General features: G+C 40.7%; 1 protein-coding gene across 4 annotated transcripts in view; it reads left to right on the forward strand.

The window, feature by feature from the left end:
• The window catches only part of LOC147168211 (teneurin-2-like), a 277180-nt gene that overhangs the window by 118663 nt on the left and 142328 nt on the right, over nucleotides 1–16189 (forward strand). The window contains exon 1 of one of the 4 annotated variants that reach the window (XM_086085535.1): nucleotides 13705–14366. The exons of 2 other annotated variants lie outside the window; for them this stretch is intronic. In XM_086085535.1, the coding sequence (XP_085941661.1) occupies nucleotides 14315–14366 (52 nt within the window). In that variant the 5' untranslated portion in view covers nucleotides 13705–14314. Of the gene's footprint in view, nucleotides 1–13704; nucleotides 14367–16189 lie in introns of those variants that run through there. One more of the 4 variants, XM_086085537.1, reaches the window with a different exon arrangement.

Genomic DNA, 16189 nt, shown 5'->3' on the forward strand with positions numbered 1-16189 from the left:
TATCGCACAGTTTGGCAACTAGTTTGTGGCCAATGGTTTTGCTGCAATTAAAAACTGGTGTCTGCCTGTGAATACTGTTGCAATGTCGCAGATCAAAAACGCCTCAATACATGGGGTGCGACACGATTCTAGGACAGTTTATTTTAACGTGGAGCGATTCAGTTCGATTCAATGGGATTACGATTCCATTCGAAACGATGGTTATGAGAGGGTATGATGCGATGAGTTTCTCAAACCCTTCCATGCATCCCACCTCGGGGGAAACCGGTGATGCTACCTACCAGCACACGAAAACCACACAGTAAATCCTGAAGAGTGAATTTGACTCTATTTAGAGTGAGACCACATAGACCCAGTTTTAGAGTAATATTTACACTTGGAAGAGAGTAAAATAAAGAATTGGGGAAAAAAAATAAAGTCACTCAAGGGTTGATGAATGAACTCACAACCTTCATCTTGGGAGACTGCCACACTACCACCTGAGCTATGCCCCTCCTACTGTACTACCTATCTATGTAGAAGAGGAAGAGGAGACCAAAAACATTGTTTTTTATTCCAGCTGACACGAGCGATATACTAACAACAGCTGGAGCTACATAGCTCAGGGAGTAGATTGGCTGCTTCCCAAGTTGAAGGTCTTAAGTTTGTTCCTTAACCCTTGAGTGACTTTTATTTTTTTCAGTTCTTTATTTTACTCTCTTCCAAGTGTAAATGTTACTCTAAAACTTAAGGTGTATTCAGACCAGAAAAGTATTTTAGTCCGCTTGTTTAGTCCGGACCAAAAGCGGACTTAATTGTTTTCGTCTAGTGCGGTTCATATTCACATTGTGCTTTTTGCAAGTGGACTATATAGCATCATCACATCGACCCGATCTGTGCTCCCACTGGACAAAAATGGGGGGCTGAATGCGTAACGAAACCCGGAAATGGAGGAAAACATGAAATTCCAACGTGCTGTATTACTGCTCTGCTTATTTGTGAAGTTATTAGATGCAAGATATTTGCGAGCATCAAGGGCAGCTCATTCAACGGAGATTCCATGACACTGTTTCTAATTTTGAAACAACGGCGTCGATTGCGTACAGTTACCGGAGGACCCGTTGCGCTCCGCGTGCCCCGCCCCCAACACAACATGTTGACAGCAGCGTAACTAAATAATGAATGAATGAATTTAGCACAACATTCACTACTCGCGATGCTTTGCTACGGTGGCTTGTTAAGCCCAAAAAGGTACAAATGCACTGCAGTTGGAGTGGATCAGCCGTGTTTTTTTTTTTTTTTTTTTTTTTTTTTTTTTCTTTTTGTTTTCTTTTAAAGAGCTCAGTATTGTTCATTCGGAAATGTCATCATCATTGCTCTCATCTGGATCAGCCGTGGTTTGTATTCAGACTGCGAAGTAAACCGCTCCAAGTGTGTTTGCGTGTGTCCACTTTTTGAGGTGGTCTCGGTCCGCTTGTTTGGTCCGCACTAAGATTCGTTTGTGTGTATTCAGACCATCAGTGTGGGAAACAAACTCTGGTCCGTTTAAAGCGGACCAAACAGTGCACGTCTGAATACACCCTTAGTCTATTTGGACACACTCTAAATAGAGTCACATTTACTCTACAGAATTTACTGTGCACCAAATGTTCAGGGAAGCAGATAGTCAGGAAGAAGAAGTCGACCTTGAGGAAAACATTTCATCAGTCCTGAGCTTCATCGCAAAATGTGCTGATAATGTCTCCACCACCAAAAACATCACTGTCTACCTGAACCAGAAGCCCTGGCGGAATCCAGGGGTGACAGCACCGCTGAAGGCTCGGCATGCTGCTTTCAGGCACATGAAAACATGGTCCAAAAATACAGCACCACTTCAGCTCCACTGACACTGGGAGCATGTGGAACATCAGACTCGCACTGCTTAACCTTTACCTTTGCTCATTGCATTGAGTAAAGCTCTATTCTACCTGTGATGGATGAAGAGAGGCAGATCCTAAGTGGACTAAGTTGACAGTCAGACTGATGGCGTATGAAAATGATTGATACGATGAAAAATGATTGATCAACTCATCTTGAACCTCTGGGTGAAAATTGAGCCATGGATGGAGAGATAAATTGATGTTTTTATTCTTTTGCAAAGTTACCGTGGAGCTGTGCTTACCTGTTGACTGAGCTTTATGGCATCACACTCATCAAATGGCTGCATATTCACCTTCTTCACCTTGACAGTGGCCTGACTTAAAATTCAGTATTGATTCCAACAGTAGCTGCTCTATGTGTGGGGGTCAATGTCATCAAGTGGACCGCATTAATGTAATGCCTGCTTGTGCTGCTAGTTTTCATGTTAGCGCTTGTGTGTAATGAAACAGCATTTTCTCTTGAGAAAGTTGCTCGGCCCCTTTGCCCTTCAGAGTCATTTGGAATTCATCTGGAAGCCTGACCCTGACAGTTGTTTGTTTCTCCTCTCCAGAGAGCAGCAGAGGAATGGAGAGATTGGTTGTGTTCATCAGGAAAAAGTCAGACACCTGAGAGGTGACATACGAAGAGTGACTTTAGGAAATTTTGCCACAACACATTTGAGTTCTAAATAAAAAAAGAAGGCTGTGTCAACTACAGTTGTTGTGCTCATTTAATGCTTGACAGGCAACGGAAGGATTTGTGTTGGTCATAAAACTCTCTAGTTGTAAGTAAGGCATGGTTTTCAGTTTAAATGAGATTTCAGTTTAAAAGAGATTTCAATTTAAAACTGTCAAGTGAGTGACCAAATACTTCGCTAGGGCTGGACGATTAATCGAAACTTTATCGTGATTTTGATTTTGGTTTCTCTCGATGTTTAAAACAATATAATTTAAAAAAACAATTAATTGCATTTACAAGTTCCCTATGTTGTGAAACCCTGAATGCACTATGTTGCTTGTAGCAAGCCCAGAGCTTTAATCTTTAAACTGTTTAATTACGGCTAAGTTAGAGTTAACTGTAAAACTAAACACACAATGAGAAGAGTTACATGCACTGTATATTTAAATACAAAAACTAGCGCTAATTTGAATGGAGGATCCCATTCAAATGCTAACTGGAAGTTAGCATCGACTTTGGGAGTGATAGTCCTTCAAATAATGAATATTCACACACAAATGCTGTGGAAACACATACCCGCAGGTAAGATAATACTACTCAAAGCCTTAGCCTAAGTGTTGCTACTCGAGTAGATTATATCTGTGGTAGCAGAATCCAAGGGGAAGGGTGGGAAAAGTAAGCCCCATAAAGAGGTGACTGGCCCTGATGTGTGACTATCAACCAACAGTTTGGGATTCTCCCGGAATTCCCGATGGCCACTAGCCACCAGATGGACAAGCTTAGCTGATTCTGTCATGGGCCAAGAAACTTGGGTAAGACATAGGCGTACAGTTATCATGAAAATGAAACCCACTGTTACATAACAGTGGGTCTCAGAGTGCAGAACGGCTCGCTCACAGACCCGTTTTCAGAAACAGGCAGATAACAAACGATGTACTTGATTGTTTAATTTCACACTTGATAGCCTGGGCAGGCACTCTAAGGGAGACAAGCCATTAAAAAGAAGTTTCCACAATATGTTCCCTTTAAATATTGGTTTAAATAAATGTTTGCTGTTGCGAAAATTTAGTGTGTATTTGTGGCCAAAATTCCTATATTACGGGGTTCAACTTGGGCGTGGAACATAACGTGGAACGAACACTGTAGTTCCAAACCTTAGGAACCTCAATAATAATATTGTTAAAATAAGATCTCATTGCATAGTTTATAGCATTTACTCCACCTAATATTAGCGTACTAGTGGTGCACCGGATCAAAAACTCACGTTTCGGATTGGACAACGGATTTGAGTCATGGATCGAATCGTTTTTTGGATCAGGAAAAAATAAAAATAAGAAAAATACAAGTTTGTCTCCATTTATTTTATAATAACACATATATATATATATATATTAAAAACAAACAAACAAAAAACATGTAACTCAAAATGTCAAAAATGGCCATTAAGATGTTAGAAACACAACTTGAAAGTGCAATCTAAGGCAGGATAAAGTATTTTTTTTTATGTGGACCGTGAGTAAAAAATACCTTAAAGTACAATTCAAGGCACATCTTATTCCTTGAAACATAGGGAGCGAATTACAAACTAGCCTATGTCCACATCATTGAAAAAGAAGAAAAGAAAGCAAGCTAAAACAACTTTGCTACTTTGAACTGATGTAGCCAGCTGGACGCTCACTACCAGCAGTTAGCTCCTAGCTGCTAAAGTAAAGACTAATTAGCTAGCGGTTTCTTAGCATTAATGATGGCTACGAGGGCGCAAAGTCAAAATAAAAGGCTATTAAAGCTGTTGTCTTCCTTGTTTTGTCTTCGTGACACTGCAGAAAAAAATATTTGTTCCCCCTTTTTTAAAATATTATTTATTTATTGCGGTATCTGAATTACTCAAGTACTAATTTCGCCCCTTGTTCCCAAAATGCTACCTTACATGCAACTTACATGATTGAGGAGGGTTTTCAAGTACTGTGTACTGCGACTATTGACCTTTTGCACGTGACGTCACAGCCCTCATGGGAACGCCTCCTCGGGGACCACTGGACGGCAAAAAGAGCCACTTGCCTGTATTGTAACCATTGAATCTCATACAGCGTAAAGTCCTTTATCTAATCGATTATCTGGTCATATCTTGTTGTGCGGTCGGTTGTACAGACAAACAAAGGAGTAAACCAAATGTTGCTTTTTATCACATGCTTACTAATCAAGACGAATGACGTCGATTGATAGCAGCAATCACCAGAAAGGACTGGCAGCCCACAAAGTATTCACGGATTTGCAGCGATAATTTTTGGTAAGGTTTGTAGATGCATGTTGTAATTAGTAGATAAATGTTCATACATTTTACTAGTAAACGTACACTCTAACAAAGATTGTAACAGAGGGGTTAATCACATTAACGAGCCATATAGTTAGAGTCCACTCCAACTGCACGAACACACAGCCTAGTTTTAAAATGTACCTTCTTCAAAACTATTAAGTGCATTTGACAGTTTAATAATGGGGGTTTTCATCTTTGTGCTTGGAGTTTTTCACTTTGGAGCCGGAGTCATATTCATGAAATTACAGCATAGCTTGCCACTACAATAGTCATTTGTTCCATGCTAGTAAACAGTAACATAACATCATCACAGCGTTTCAAGATAGAACGGACTATTTAAAAATAACTGAGTTAGCATGACAAACAAGTTTTACCTTTGCATTACGAGGTATATTGTCCCCCGGTGTGAGCATAGCATCTCGTCCCAGAGACTCAGCCAACGACAAGCTTTTGAATCAGTCCCGATGTAAGGAGAAGAGACGGCATCGACTGCATAATGTTATAGGTCGTGCGCTGTGAATTCTGGCAAAGTCGGCGATTTGATTAACTTGGTAAAAACAGCAGGCAACAGAAGGTAAAGGGCTGTTTTTAAACTAGCGATCTCCAACTTAAGTAAATATCGCGCTCTATGAGTCCCGACTAAATGAGAAACTTCGACTCACAGGCGAACTTCGGTTGAAGTAGTAGATTCCTTGGCTCCGGGTCACGTCCACTTCCATTCAACAATAATTTCCTTCCACCGTCCGTCATAGGGCAGTCACGTGATCACGTGACGTCGGTGCAAATGGTCAATATTGAATGTGGATTGACATTCAACAACAACACAACAAGTGTTCATATTTTTCCCCCCACCAACCGATCCTCAGACCATGCGTGGCCATTAACTGTGTTGTGTGATCCGTATATAATCAACTTGATATATATCATTTTGTAAAGTGAAGCCAAATGAAACCTGCTGGTCTGCGCAATAGTAGGTAGGAAGGACGTTGGGAGAAAATATCAGAGGGCAACAGCTATGAGAGAACAGCTCGAGAGTCATAGGTGAAAGGAGAGCACGAGGAGAGGGATGAGTTGGGAAAGAGAGCCGTGATTGGATAAATGGGCAGACAGGCAAAGTGTCAAGGGATAGGTGCAATCCTATTTTTACACATCTCCTTTTGGGAGCCCCGTCTCTCCTCATGTATCATAATGACAGAAACATCCAAACTCATTTGTCGCCCCTTTTTCACCCCTCTCACTTTACATCCCGCCCTATTGTTCCAGTTGAGCCCACATTGTGTTATGTTTTTTGTGAATTTCATGTTTTACTGAGAATCCAAGCGTGTCTAATTGGAACGAATTAATGTTGTGTGATCTACAAAGCTCGCACATTGAAATTACTTATCGACTAAAGATAACTATTTGGAGCATGCACAATTCATTCAGACAATGAGCTCACACAAATTTGCACCCCCGGTGCGTGCAGCCCGCCTCTCCACTCCGCTGAATTCTCTTCTCACAGGTTGTGTGTGTTTTTCTTGTGTTTTTTTCTTAAAGCAGCTACTTTATCCTTAGTTGGTGAACAAAATAATTCTAATCTCAGAATTAACTTTTCACGTGTCTCTGGGCTTGTCCCTCCAAATTATTGAATTACTGATATGTTTAGTAGTGATGGCAAAATGAAGCTTCATGAAGCACTTGTAATATTTTTTGACTCCCCTAGATGGTGCTCTTGATTTAAATATAAAGGCTAGTGCAAAGGAAATTGATTACATTTCCACTGCATCTTTCAACCAAGAGTGGCATCTGGAGGAGTCAAAAAATATTACAAGTGCTTCATGAAGCTTCATTTTGCCATCACTAATGTTTAGCTATGATTTTTTTTTTCTTGAGCTTTGAGTGTGTGTATCTTTCATGTTGAGAAGCAATTCGCACAGGCTTTTCATTTGTTTGTGCTGCGCTGTTTACTTAGCCGTGACAAGTTTGTTGCAGCGATCCTTGTGTGTACGTTCTTTGTTGGAGCCTGATTAAAATCCCTATAGAGAGATTTATCATCTTTAGAGGGCAGAAAATACAAAATTACAAGCCCATCAATTCTTCTGTTTGATCTCGGTCGCAGGCCTTCTTTATCCTGACAATCCAGGCCTTTATTTACTTGCCACTCCACAGGCTTACCGATTCTGTGATGTTGGGAGGTCATTTGTCTCCATGTTAGAGCTCCCATGTCCCCTGCTTGTCCTATTGATTCCTCCAAACCCTGCTTCTCATTATCAGCACCATACCATCGTCTGAACTGTGTTTGGGGTATTTTGTCTAACTGACTAGTGGTTAGAGTCATAGGAATGTTAGAGATAGAGTGTTGTGCCCAGGAAATTAGAATGGAGTTGCTTACAAATGGTGAAAACTAACAAAAAGTAGATTACAATTAACATAATGACTGAAAATCTACTCAAACATAAACTAAATGGTGACTAAGAGAAGAAGTTTGTGATGAAAAATAATTTGTTTATCTCTTAATGAATGGAGCGCTAAAGTCTGTTGTTGATTTGGTGCTCCATAGGATGTGAAGTGATCTCAACTTCTTGGTTTGCATTGGCCGGGTGATGGAAATGGCCACTTGCAAATATAATTGACATTTAATAACAATGTTTTTGATTGCAGCACCTTTTTCCACATTGTGGCAATTGCTAGTCTCAATCAGCCTGGATCTTGCTTTGACAAAGAGAAACACTCTTTAAAAGTGGAAGACATTTATAGGACTCCATGTTCCTTTCGTCTCTAATTCGGTCATTATCAATATATTCTTGTTTTTTATCTTTTAAAGTTTGAAAGGGATCAATTGACAACTTTCAGGAGAGCGCTGACAAGTAATATGCACATAATGGTTCAACCTTTGGCATTAAGCTACTCAGTTTTCTTGTGTTAGAAATACTTTTTTTTTTTAATCAATATGCTTCTTACTTCAACAAAGAAAATCCAATTGCTGAAAGTTTTATGTAAGATGATTAAATGAAATACAAGTGTAGTAAAAGGCCTGAAGATAATATGAACTGGTTATAATGGAGATATTATGAGTCTATTTCTTCTAGTGACAAAGAAAAACAACCTTTTTGGATGTTGTAAAATCAGGCCACCCATTATGTAGGACTGCAATTAAAGAAACTGTGTTTGGGAGTTTAGAGCAACTTTTGTCCTCTTGTTTTGTCTTGTAAAATGCTCCAGTAATAGTTGGAAATTCTGTAGCAGAAGAGAGAATGTTCATTTAGAAAATGCAAATCATTGTCTTTGAGCCAATTGTTTTCATGAATCTTATCCACATTAGCTGCATGGATAAAATGTAACAAGTGTCTTCTGGCTTGCTCCTGTTGTTATTCGGCTTTACGTTCTCTTGATTTACTTGTGAATGTTACCTTATTGCAACTCTAGTTCATGCCAGACCTACTATTGGAGTCTGCGCCATAAAACTGAAACAAAAGTTAGACACACTTCCTCATTTAAAAATAATACTTACTAGTTACTTTATTAATAATTGTGTGAAGGCTGATGGCATATGCTATTATGATATATTTTTTAATTCCTCCCACTTTTTTGACGCAATTGTCCATCCACATAATTCATCTGATTCACGTAATTCCAATTTGAAAAATTCCCCACATTGGGGTTTCCTTTTTTTCCCCCTTTAATTCAGGGTTTTCTATACAAGTCAAAAAATGTTCACCTTAAAATTCCCCATTCATTCCAATTGAGGCTGAATTTCCTGACTTATTCTACATTATTCGCTCCTCCCTCAACATTACTCACCCGATTCAAACTATTCCAACTTCAACATGTGCAGATCATCTCAAGCCATCGTATTTTTTTTTACTCCCATTCACAAAATTCACAAATTATGTAAAGCCCCAAATTTCATCTACCCATCTTCCATCCATCCATCCATTTTCTTAACCGCTTATTCCTCACAAATATTTATTATTTACATTTTCACCTCCAGTTTCCACATATTGACCGATCAAAACCATTCCAACTTCAACTTCGGCTCATTCCATGTCAATCAATATCATTCCATATCATTCCACATGCTTCAATGTTTTTTTTATTCAGTCGTCACATGCAATTTCTCCAGAAATTGCAACTGTCTAGTTGTATTATTTAATTCTAGTTTTTTACATAGGCCTGTTTGGTAGATGATGCAAATAGCAAAACATCCCGTTCCCTGCTGGGCAAATCGGTGCCATGACGGCTCTCCGCGCTTCACACTACCAGGCTATAACCCTTCTCTTACTCTTTGTGACTTTGCCAAATCCCTTCCTTTGGCATCTGTGTGTGCGTGTGTTCGCTGGAGTCAAGCATTCAAATGGCTGCAACATTGATAAACCCTTTTTTTTCTATTTGCACATGGACTCTTGTTCTGCAATAAAAAAAAGCAAAAAATGTAAAAATTTTGAGCCGCAATTCTAATTACAGGAAGCACTCAACCTTCTGTACTCCACAAAATCCAGCTTCAATCCCCCTTTTTGATTTTAAATGAGGTATAACACACACCCTCCACTGCTTCTTGTGTGCAGCCATCCATGTATTTAGCTCAGAGAGCCCAAAGATGTCAATGATATCAGCCCAGTACAGAATTAGGCCCACAATCTACTGCTTGGAACATGCGGCTATGTCAAAATGCAACATTATTTTATCGATATCTATTCTAGCCACAGTATATTTTAGAAAACCTCACTCTTTGTCTCATATATGCGGCTATAAAATGCATGTGCCAAACTTGGTTTTCCATTGTAGTAAAATTAAACAGAGTGAAAATGCTACAATGTCACTTTGGGGAAGGAAAACATCTGGTCAATGGTCACAATTTGCTTACAGAGCTGATCAAGGCTATACCTGTTGTGTGCCTCAGCCTTTGTATTTGTCTGTGTGCAAATGTGTGTGCGCATTCACAAAACTATGCTCGCCCCAAGCCCCCAATGTGCCTCCCAAAGTCCCGTCTCTGAAGAGCTATGACCATTAAGCAGCTGTTCACTTCTAAAGCTGCGCGCACACACAAAAAATGAGGGGAAAGGGAGAATGCAAATGAGTCTCGATATGTGCAAAAGTTCTCCAGAGGGACACACTGTTTGGGTCAGAGACATGGAGAAGTGAATATTTGTAATGGCACACAGACTGCACATATTGTTTATGCGCACTGTGGCATTCACAATGTTACGTTATTATTTACAGCTCTTAAGTAACCAATTCTGTTCCTGTCTTTGTGTGTATATCGTCAGTGTGTGTCCAACACAAGGGCATTGATCTAAGAACACTTCTTAAAAAAAGAGGCCGCTTTTGTGTTGCTGTCCATGGTACTGTACTCAAACGTGAAAGTCAGAGGAGGACAAAATGTGAATGCCATTGTAGAGGCCATTGTCCCCCCCCCCCCCCCCCCCCTCTTTCTAAATTAATGCATTTCTCGGTTGATAGGAGCAGGGGTTATTTTTTATCATAAGATCAATCATTGAGCAACTAAATTTAAGTGAAAAATGGCGACAAAAGTGCTAGAAATGCAAATTGTCAGCAGTTGTAGAGCTTTATAAGTGAAGTTGTTTGGAGCTGACAAAGTAGTCTGAATAAATTCGGTGTTTCTTTTTCGTTGCTGAAATGCGATTATTATACAGCGTCAGCTTGCTGGGACTGTAATGAGAATGTATGGCCAAATGTATGAAACAATTGAGTTTTACTTTCCATGTGCCCTAGTTTGTTTTCCCTTAACTCAGGCTTTATATGAAGCCAACATCAGTTATGCTGATGAAAGTAATGTGAGATTTTGTGTTATTTTTAATGCATGCACAAGGGGCTTGTGGGTTTACTTCTTGTGCTCCCTGCCTAATAAGAGCGTAACCTTATTAATCACATGAGTGTGTTGAGGGTGGCCCTGGTGACACTTGCACATGCTTGCGTAGACACACACGCGCACATGCAGGCAGAGGCATGTCAGTCTGTTATTAGTTAATAGCTCATTAGCACAAGGTGATTAATTTCTCTGGCTGGGGTGTGGGGATCATGAGGATGGGGGAGGATGAAGTAGGGAAGGAAAAGGACCTTGGAGACAACCGAGCTTTCTTGAGGAGAAGAGTTGTAAAGGGTGCTGTTGGCTTCTTCTGCTGTGCTTTCACCGCTATTGATCGTGCATTTTTAAACCGGCTGGAAGGGTCTTGCAAGGGTGTGTGTGTGTGTGTGTTTGCTGATACATCGGTGGGAGGAGGCATTTTGCTTTGCTGTGTTTATTCCTGTGTCTCACGGGGATCTGCTGCAAAGGTTAACTAGTCTTTTCTTAAGCTTTCAGCCTGATGACAAATGACCATGTTCAACCCAAGGGGGCACCTTACAGCACACCTTCCCTCTCCATCTATTCACCTCTCGCTCCCTCCCCGCATCCCTCCTTCGTTCTCTTCTCCTCTGTGTTTCAGTTCAGGAGGCAGGTGAAGGGTTAGAAAAGGCAAGCGAAAACAAAGAAAAAGTATCACTAAGGAAATTATTTTTGAGGGTGGCTAGTGTTGACTGTTGAAGATGATTGAATAGTATAAGGAACACAAAGCGCTAAAGTTGCACCCAATACTTTCCGTACCCTGGTGTACTTGTTTTAGAAAAAAATCTAACGACAAATAATATAAATTTAATTAACCAGTTCCAGAATCGAAATGTCATCGGCATCCATCTTTCTGTCCACTTTGTAGACCACTTGTGGTCAGGATCACAACCTCTGCTCCTTTAAAGGGGGCCACAGCATATACAGCCACATAATGAAATGACAAAACTCAGTCGCACATATGGACGGGGAGAAACGAGAAATGATATGCAGCGCACCTGGACTGTCACAGGGAAAAGGAGGCTAAGGCAAAGCCATACAAAAATGGTGATAAGGGATGCGTATGCGTTTTGTGGAATCCTTAATATGTAAGTCTGTGTCAAAATGTTCCATTTGGCACACCAAAACATATGATCTCGTTGCCATGGAGACAGCCTCGGGTGGCCTAATCAGGAACACGGAGCACATGAGAATTGTGGAAGTGATAAGGGATAGTCCAGCAGAAAAAGTTCTAGACAACGGTTGTTTTGGAGACAGGCAATACAAGAAATCAATTCTTATGTGGCGTATTGCCATACAACTGTAAAAGAGTAAGTTGACCAGTCATTGTAGAAAGTGGGAGGAAGAGCCTAATTTTAGCCCATGCAGAGGTAAACTAAAGGTTATAGGGATTATGCACAGGCATAATGATGCGGGGTGGCAATGATGAACAACCTGATGAAGAAAATCTATCACTCTTTGTTGACATGCATGGCACATGCGCACACACATGTGCCATGCAGAGGCTCTCGAGAGTGAATGTGCGCATGTATGTATGATAGAGTATTACAAGGTGTTGTCAAGAAAGCAATTTGTTTCTGTCTCGGATGAGTTTTTCATCATGACAAATTGATGTAAACCTCATCTCAAAATCCGCCGTCTCCCCCTGTGCCCCCACTGAGCCTACCTGGGCGCCACTCTCAGTTTTATTGGGATGAAGTCATAGCTGCAATCCCCCACCACACCCTCGCCGCCCCCCACCCATGGCCCCGCCTCTGCTGTAAATCTAGTCTCGACACCTGTGTATGCAAGTGCGTATACCAAGGCAGCGGAACTGTATGTGTTCCCGGCAGTCTTGATCCCCACATACGTATGTGTGAACATGCACGTACGTGCTGACACATACAAACCACCTATGCGCACGCCGGGGTGCTGCAGATGATAAGATCTGGCAATGTCACATGAAGAGGTAGAAAATGAGGCTAACAATGGCCTTCTGTAGCCGTGGCACAGAGGTTGGTATTTTTTCAAAGGTTGCTATTCTTACAGTACGCGTGCATGCACTTTTTTGTTCAATGTTCAAAGTGGGTTTATTGATGTTCTCGCTGTTTTCAATCACTGTCCACCTAAAGGTCTGTGTCGTTCTTCTTCTGCTGTTCATGGTTCATTATCCACATCAGTGTCACAAGCACTGAAAAATTAACATGTTTTTTTAAGTCGGTTGTCTGAATGTATAATCCCTGACTCTCTCGTATTTACCATTTCTTTTTCCATAAAGCGTACAAATATTCTAAATAAATTCAACGTTACATCAGCCTGCCGATTGAAATAAGACTAGATGGCTGCCCTCTGCTGGATAATACGGGGACTCTGAGTCACATGAAAGCATTAGAAGGATTGTTGTTAATTTTCATTTTATTAAGTAGCCTTTACATCAACTGATGTTTAATGCATCAGTTTATTCATCATTTATCTAATAATGACCAAAAAAAGATCATCTTGAAAGTCATGTGTTGTCTGAAAGTGATGACTGGCTGATTTGTCCACTCTTTATTGCAGTGTTTACAAAGTCTCTAGAGGTTGCATTGAGTGATTATTTTCTATTCTCTTGTATGTTGGCTCATTTTGAGAATGTATGTACAATTGTACATCCCATGAGAGAGCTGACATAATATTGGCTTAATCTCTGCAGTGGCCTCTGCCCTCCTTCCCCTTTGATTACGTTTTATTTTCCTTGTGATCATTCCTCTCATACATTCTTCAATCACCTGCTCTTCTCATTGCATCCTCATTTCTTAACCTGTCATGACCACATTTTTTGTTTTCTCTCCAGAAAACACTCCTGTGGCCAATAACATTCTGCCACTCACATTGTCACCTCACCATTCTCTCCGAGCAACACTCCTTTGTTTTTGTCTCCCGTGCTTTTCTCCATCCCTTTGGCTCACTCATTAGCTCTCACAGTCGCTCTTTCTCCCTCTAGATCGGAGAGAATGGCAGAGAGAGCGCGAGAGGGGGAGAGAGAGAGGAGGCAGTGTGTGCGCGATGAGTCTGCTCTCAGTCTCAGCCGTGACCAGATGGAGGATGGAGCTGCAGCCACATCTCTCCCTCTCTTCTGCTCTGCCTGCCACAGGCTGAAAGGCTCTCTCTTCTCCATTCCCAGTTTCTCCTCATCCATCTAGTCCCCTTGTGCCCGCCTTGACCTTGATGTGTGACGGATTGAGCTAAAAAAGGGAAGAAGTGTGAGCGGGGCAAAAAGACGTGCAGTCTCCTGGCAAAGGGGATAGCGGCACAAAGCTCCGTGGTCATTTTTTTGTTGTTGCCCGAAGCATGTTGGTGCGCAGCGTTGGTCTCCGCAGTGCAACAGCTACACGTGCGTTTTAGTGTCTTGTCCCACACTGCTTGAGTGTGCTTCTATAGAGCTGCTTTTCCTTCTGCCTTTCTGGCACTCATCGAGTGGACTGAGCTTCTCAAAGCTTGCCTCAGAACAGCCTGAAAGAGAAGATAGAAGAACGGCGGGAAAACGTGAGGCGACAAACATTGAGAAATAAGACAAGGGCTCTCTGACGAGAGCGGAGCGGAGTGGAGGAGAGGACATAAGGGTGTAGAGGGTTCATCAGAAAGCGATAAAAGTGCTAGCGATGCATCACTCAGGCAACACAGGAAGAACAAAGACCCTCTCTCACGAGACAGGTAAGACCCCCCCCAGACACTTGTCATTATACAGCAGTCACATACGATTGTGCTGCGGCATCGACAGACCATTCCGGCGGTAACAATAGAGCCTTGATTTCACTTGACCAATGTGCTGATTTGTAAAATTGTCGACCATGTTTTTAATTTTGTTGAACTTTGCTTTGTGAATATCCACGTGCGTGTGTGTGTGTGTGTCTATGTGGTGGTCATACAAACAAACTTGGCTTTGAAGTGCATTCCAAGTTCTGAGTGTCAGTTGACATTCTGCAAGTGTGTGTGCGTGTGTGTGTACGGTTTGGCCATTAATTTGAAGTCATCGCTGAATTTTGTGTGCGTGTGTGTGTGTCTGTGTGTGTGTGTGTATAAGCGCACTTTTGTGCCCCCCAGCTTTGTGGTGATCACCTTTTGAGTTGATGGTAATTATAGTGAGTGGCAGGTAGCTGATGGCAAGAAAAGTATGGGGCTCTGGTTGCCCTCTTTCACTTTATTTAATTTATGCATGTGTGAGCACCTCAGTTTACAAGGTTACTTTCAGTTATTTGCCTTATTAATTCAAGGTTGATTAATAAATGGACTTCATTTGTAAGTTTTCAGACTTGTTTTGATCTTTTATTTATATTGTTAGTGTAGTGTTTATGTTATAGAGAGGGAATATATATATATATATATATATATATATATATATATATATATATATATATATATATATATATATATATATATATATATATATATATATATATATATATATATTTATTTATATATATTAAGGGTGTCAAAATTAGTGCATGAATTTTAGTTAATTTAAAGTTCCTTAAATGCCACTAATTTTGTTAACGCACAATCAATGACCGCCCTTTACTTGGAAAGCCTGTTCCGGGGGAATTCCGGTTGCAACTCAGCAGACACGTCCACGTCAACATTTAGCAGTAATAAATAGAATAATAATGTATATATTTGTAGAGACTGGGGTCAAGTTGTATTTTGCAATTTTAAAAATGTGCATAATTTCACAAGTTACTTCATGTTAAAGATTAGATAGCTCTTAATAAGAAAAGAAAAATTCACTGAGCTGTCACCGTCTTACAAATGCAATTATGCCATCTAGTGGCAGAAAAATGACCTCAACACAAATCAATTTCCATCCATCCATCCATTTTCTTAACCGCTTGTCCTCACAAGGGTCGCGGGGGGCGCTGAAGCCTATCCCAGCTGGCTTCGGGCAGTAGGCGGGGTACACCCTAAACTGGTTGCCAGCCAATCGCAGCAAATCTCAATTTCACACTCGTTTCTTTTTTTTTACAGTACAGTACATCTTTTAAATTTTAGCTCAATTTTATGAATTATTATGAAATTACTGTATCAATGATTAAAAGACGCAAACATATTTATATTAGTTTAACATTAGCCCCCCCCCCCCTCCACACACAAACACACACACTTTTTATATTAAGAGTATGAAAACTTAAACAAATATATGTTATTATACATTTTATTCAAGAAAATGTGGATCAACTGTGGTGTGAGTTTGAGGTGAAGGCTTGCACTATAGCCAATTAAACCATTCCTTCAGGCTCTCACCATCTTTGACACATTTACATATCTGACAAACATTATCAATAGAAAACATGCACACACATGATATCCAGTCACACACACATACACTCACGTCCAGCCCAGCGGTAGATACCCCCAAATGTCCCTTTCTGATTGCTCCAGCAGACAGAACATGATTGGCATGGTAGGCTCCTGTGGTATCCATGGTGACTAATTAGGAGGGTCCTGACTTGAAGACTGATAACAAATCAGTGATTAATTTC

The sequence above is a fragment of the Leptonotus elevatus genome, chromosome 9 (assembly GCF_054856555.1).
Source record: "Leptonotus elevatus isolate MCC_2025b chromosome 9, RoL_Lele_1.0, whole genome shotgun sequence".
In the NCBI taxonomy this organism is placed as follows: Eukaryota; Metazoa; Chordata; class Actinopteri; order Syngnathiformes; family Syngnathidae; genus Leptonotus; species Leptonotus elevatus.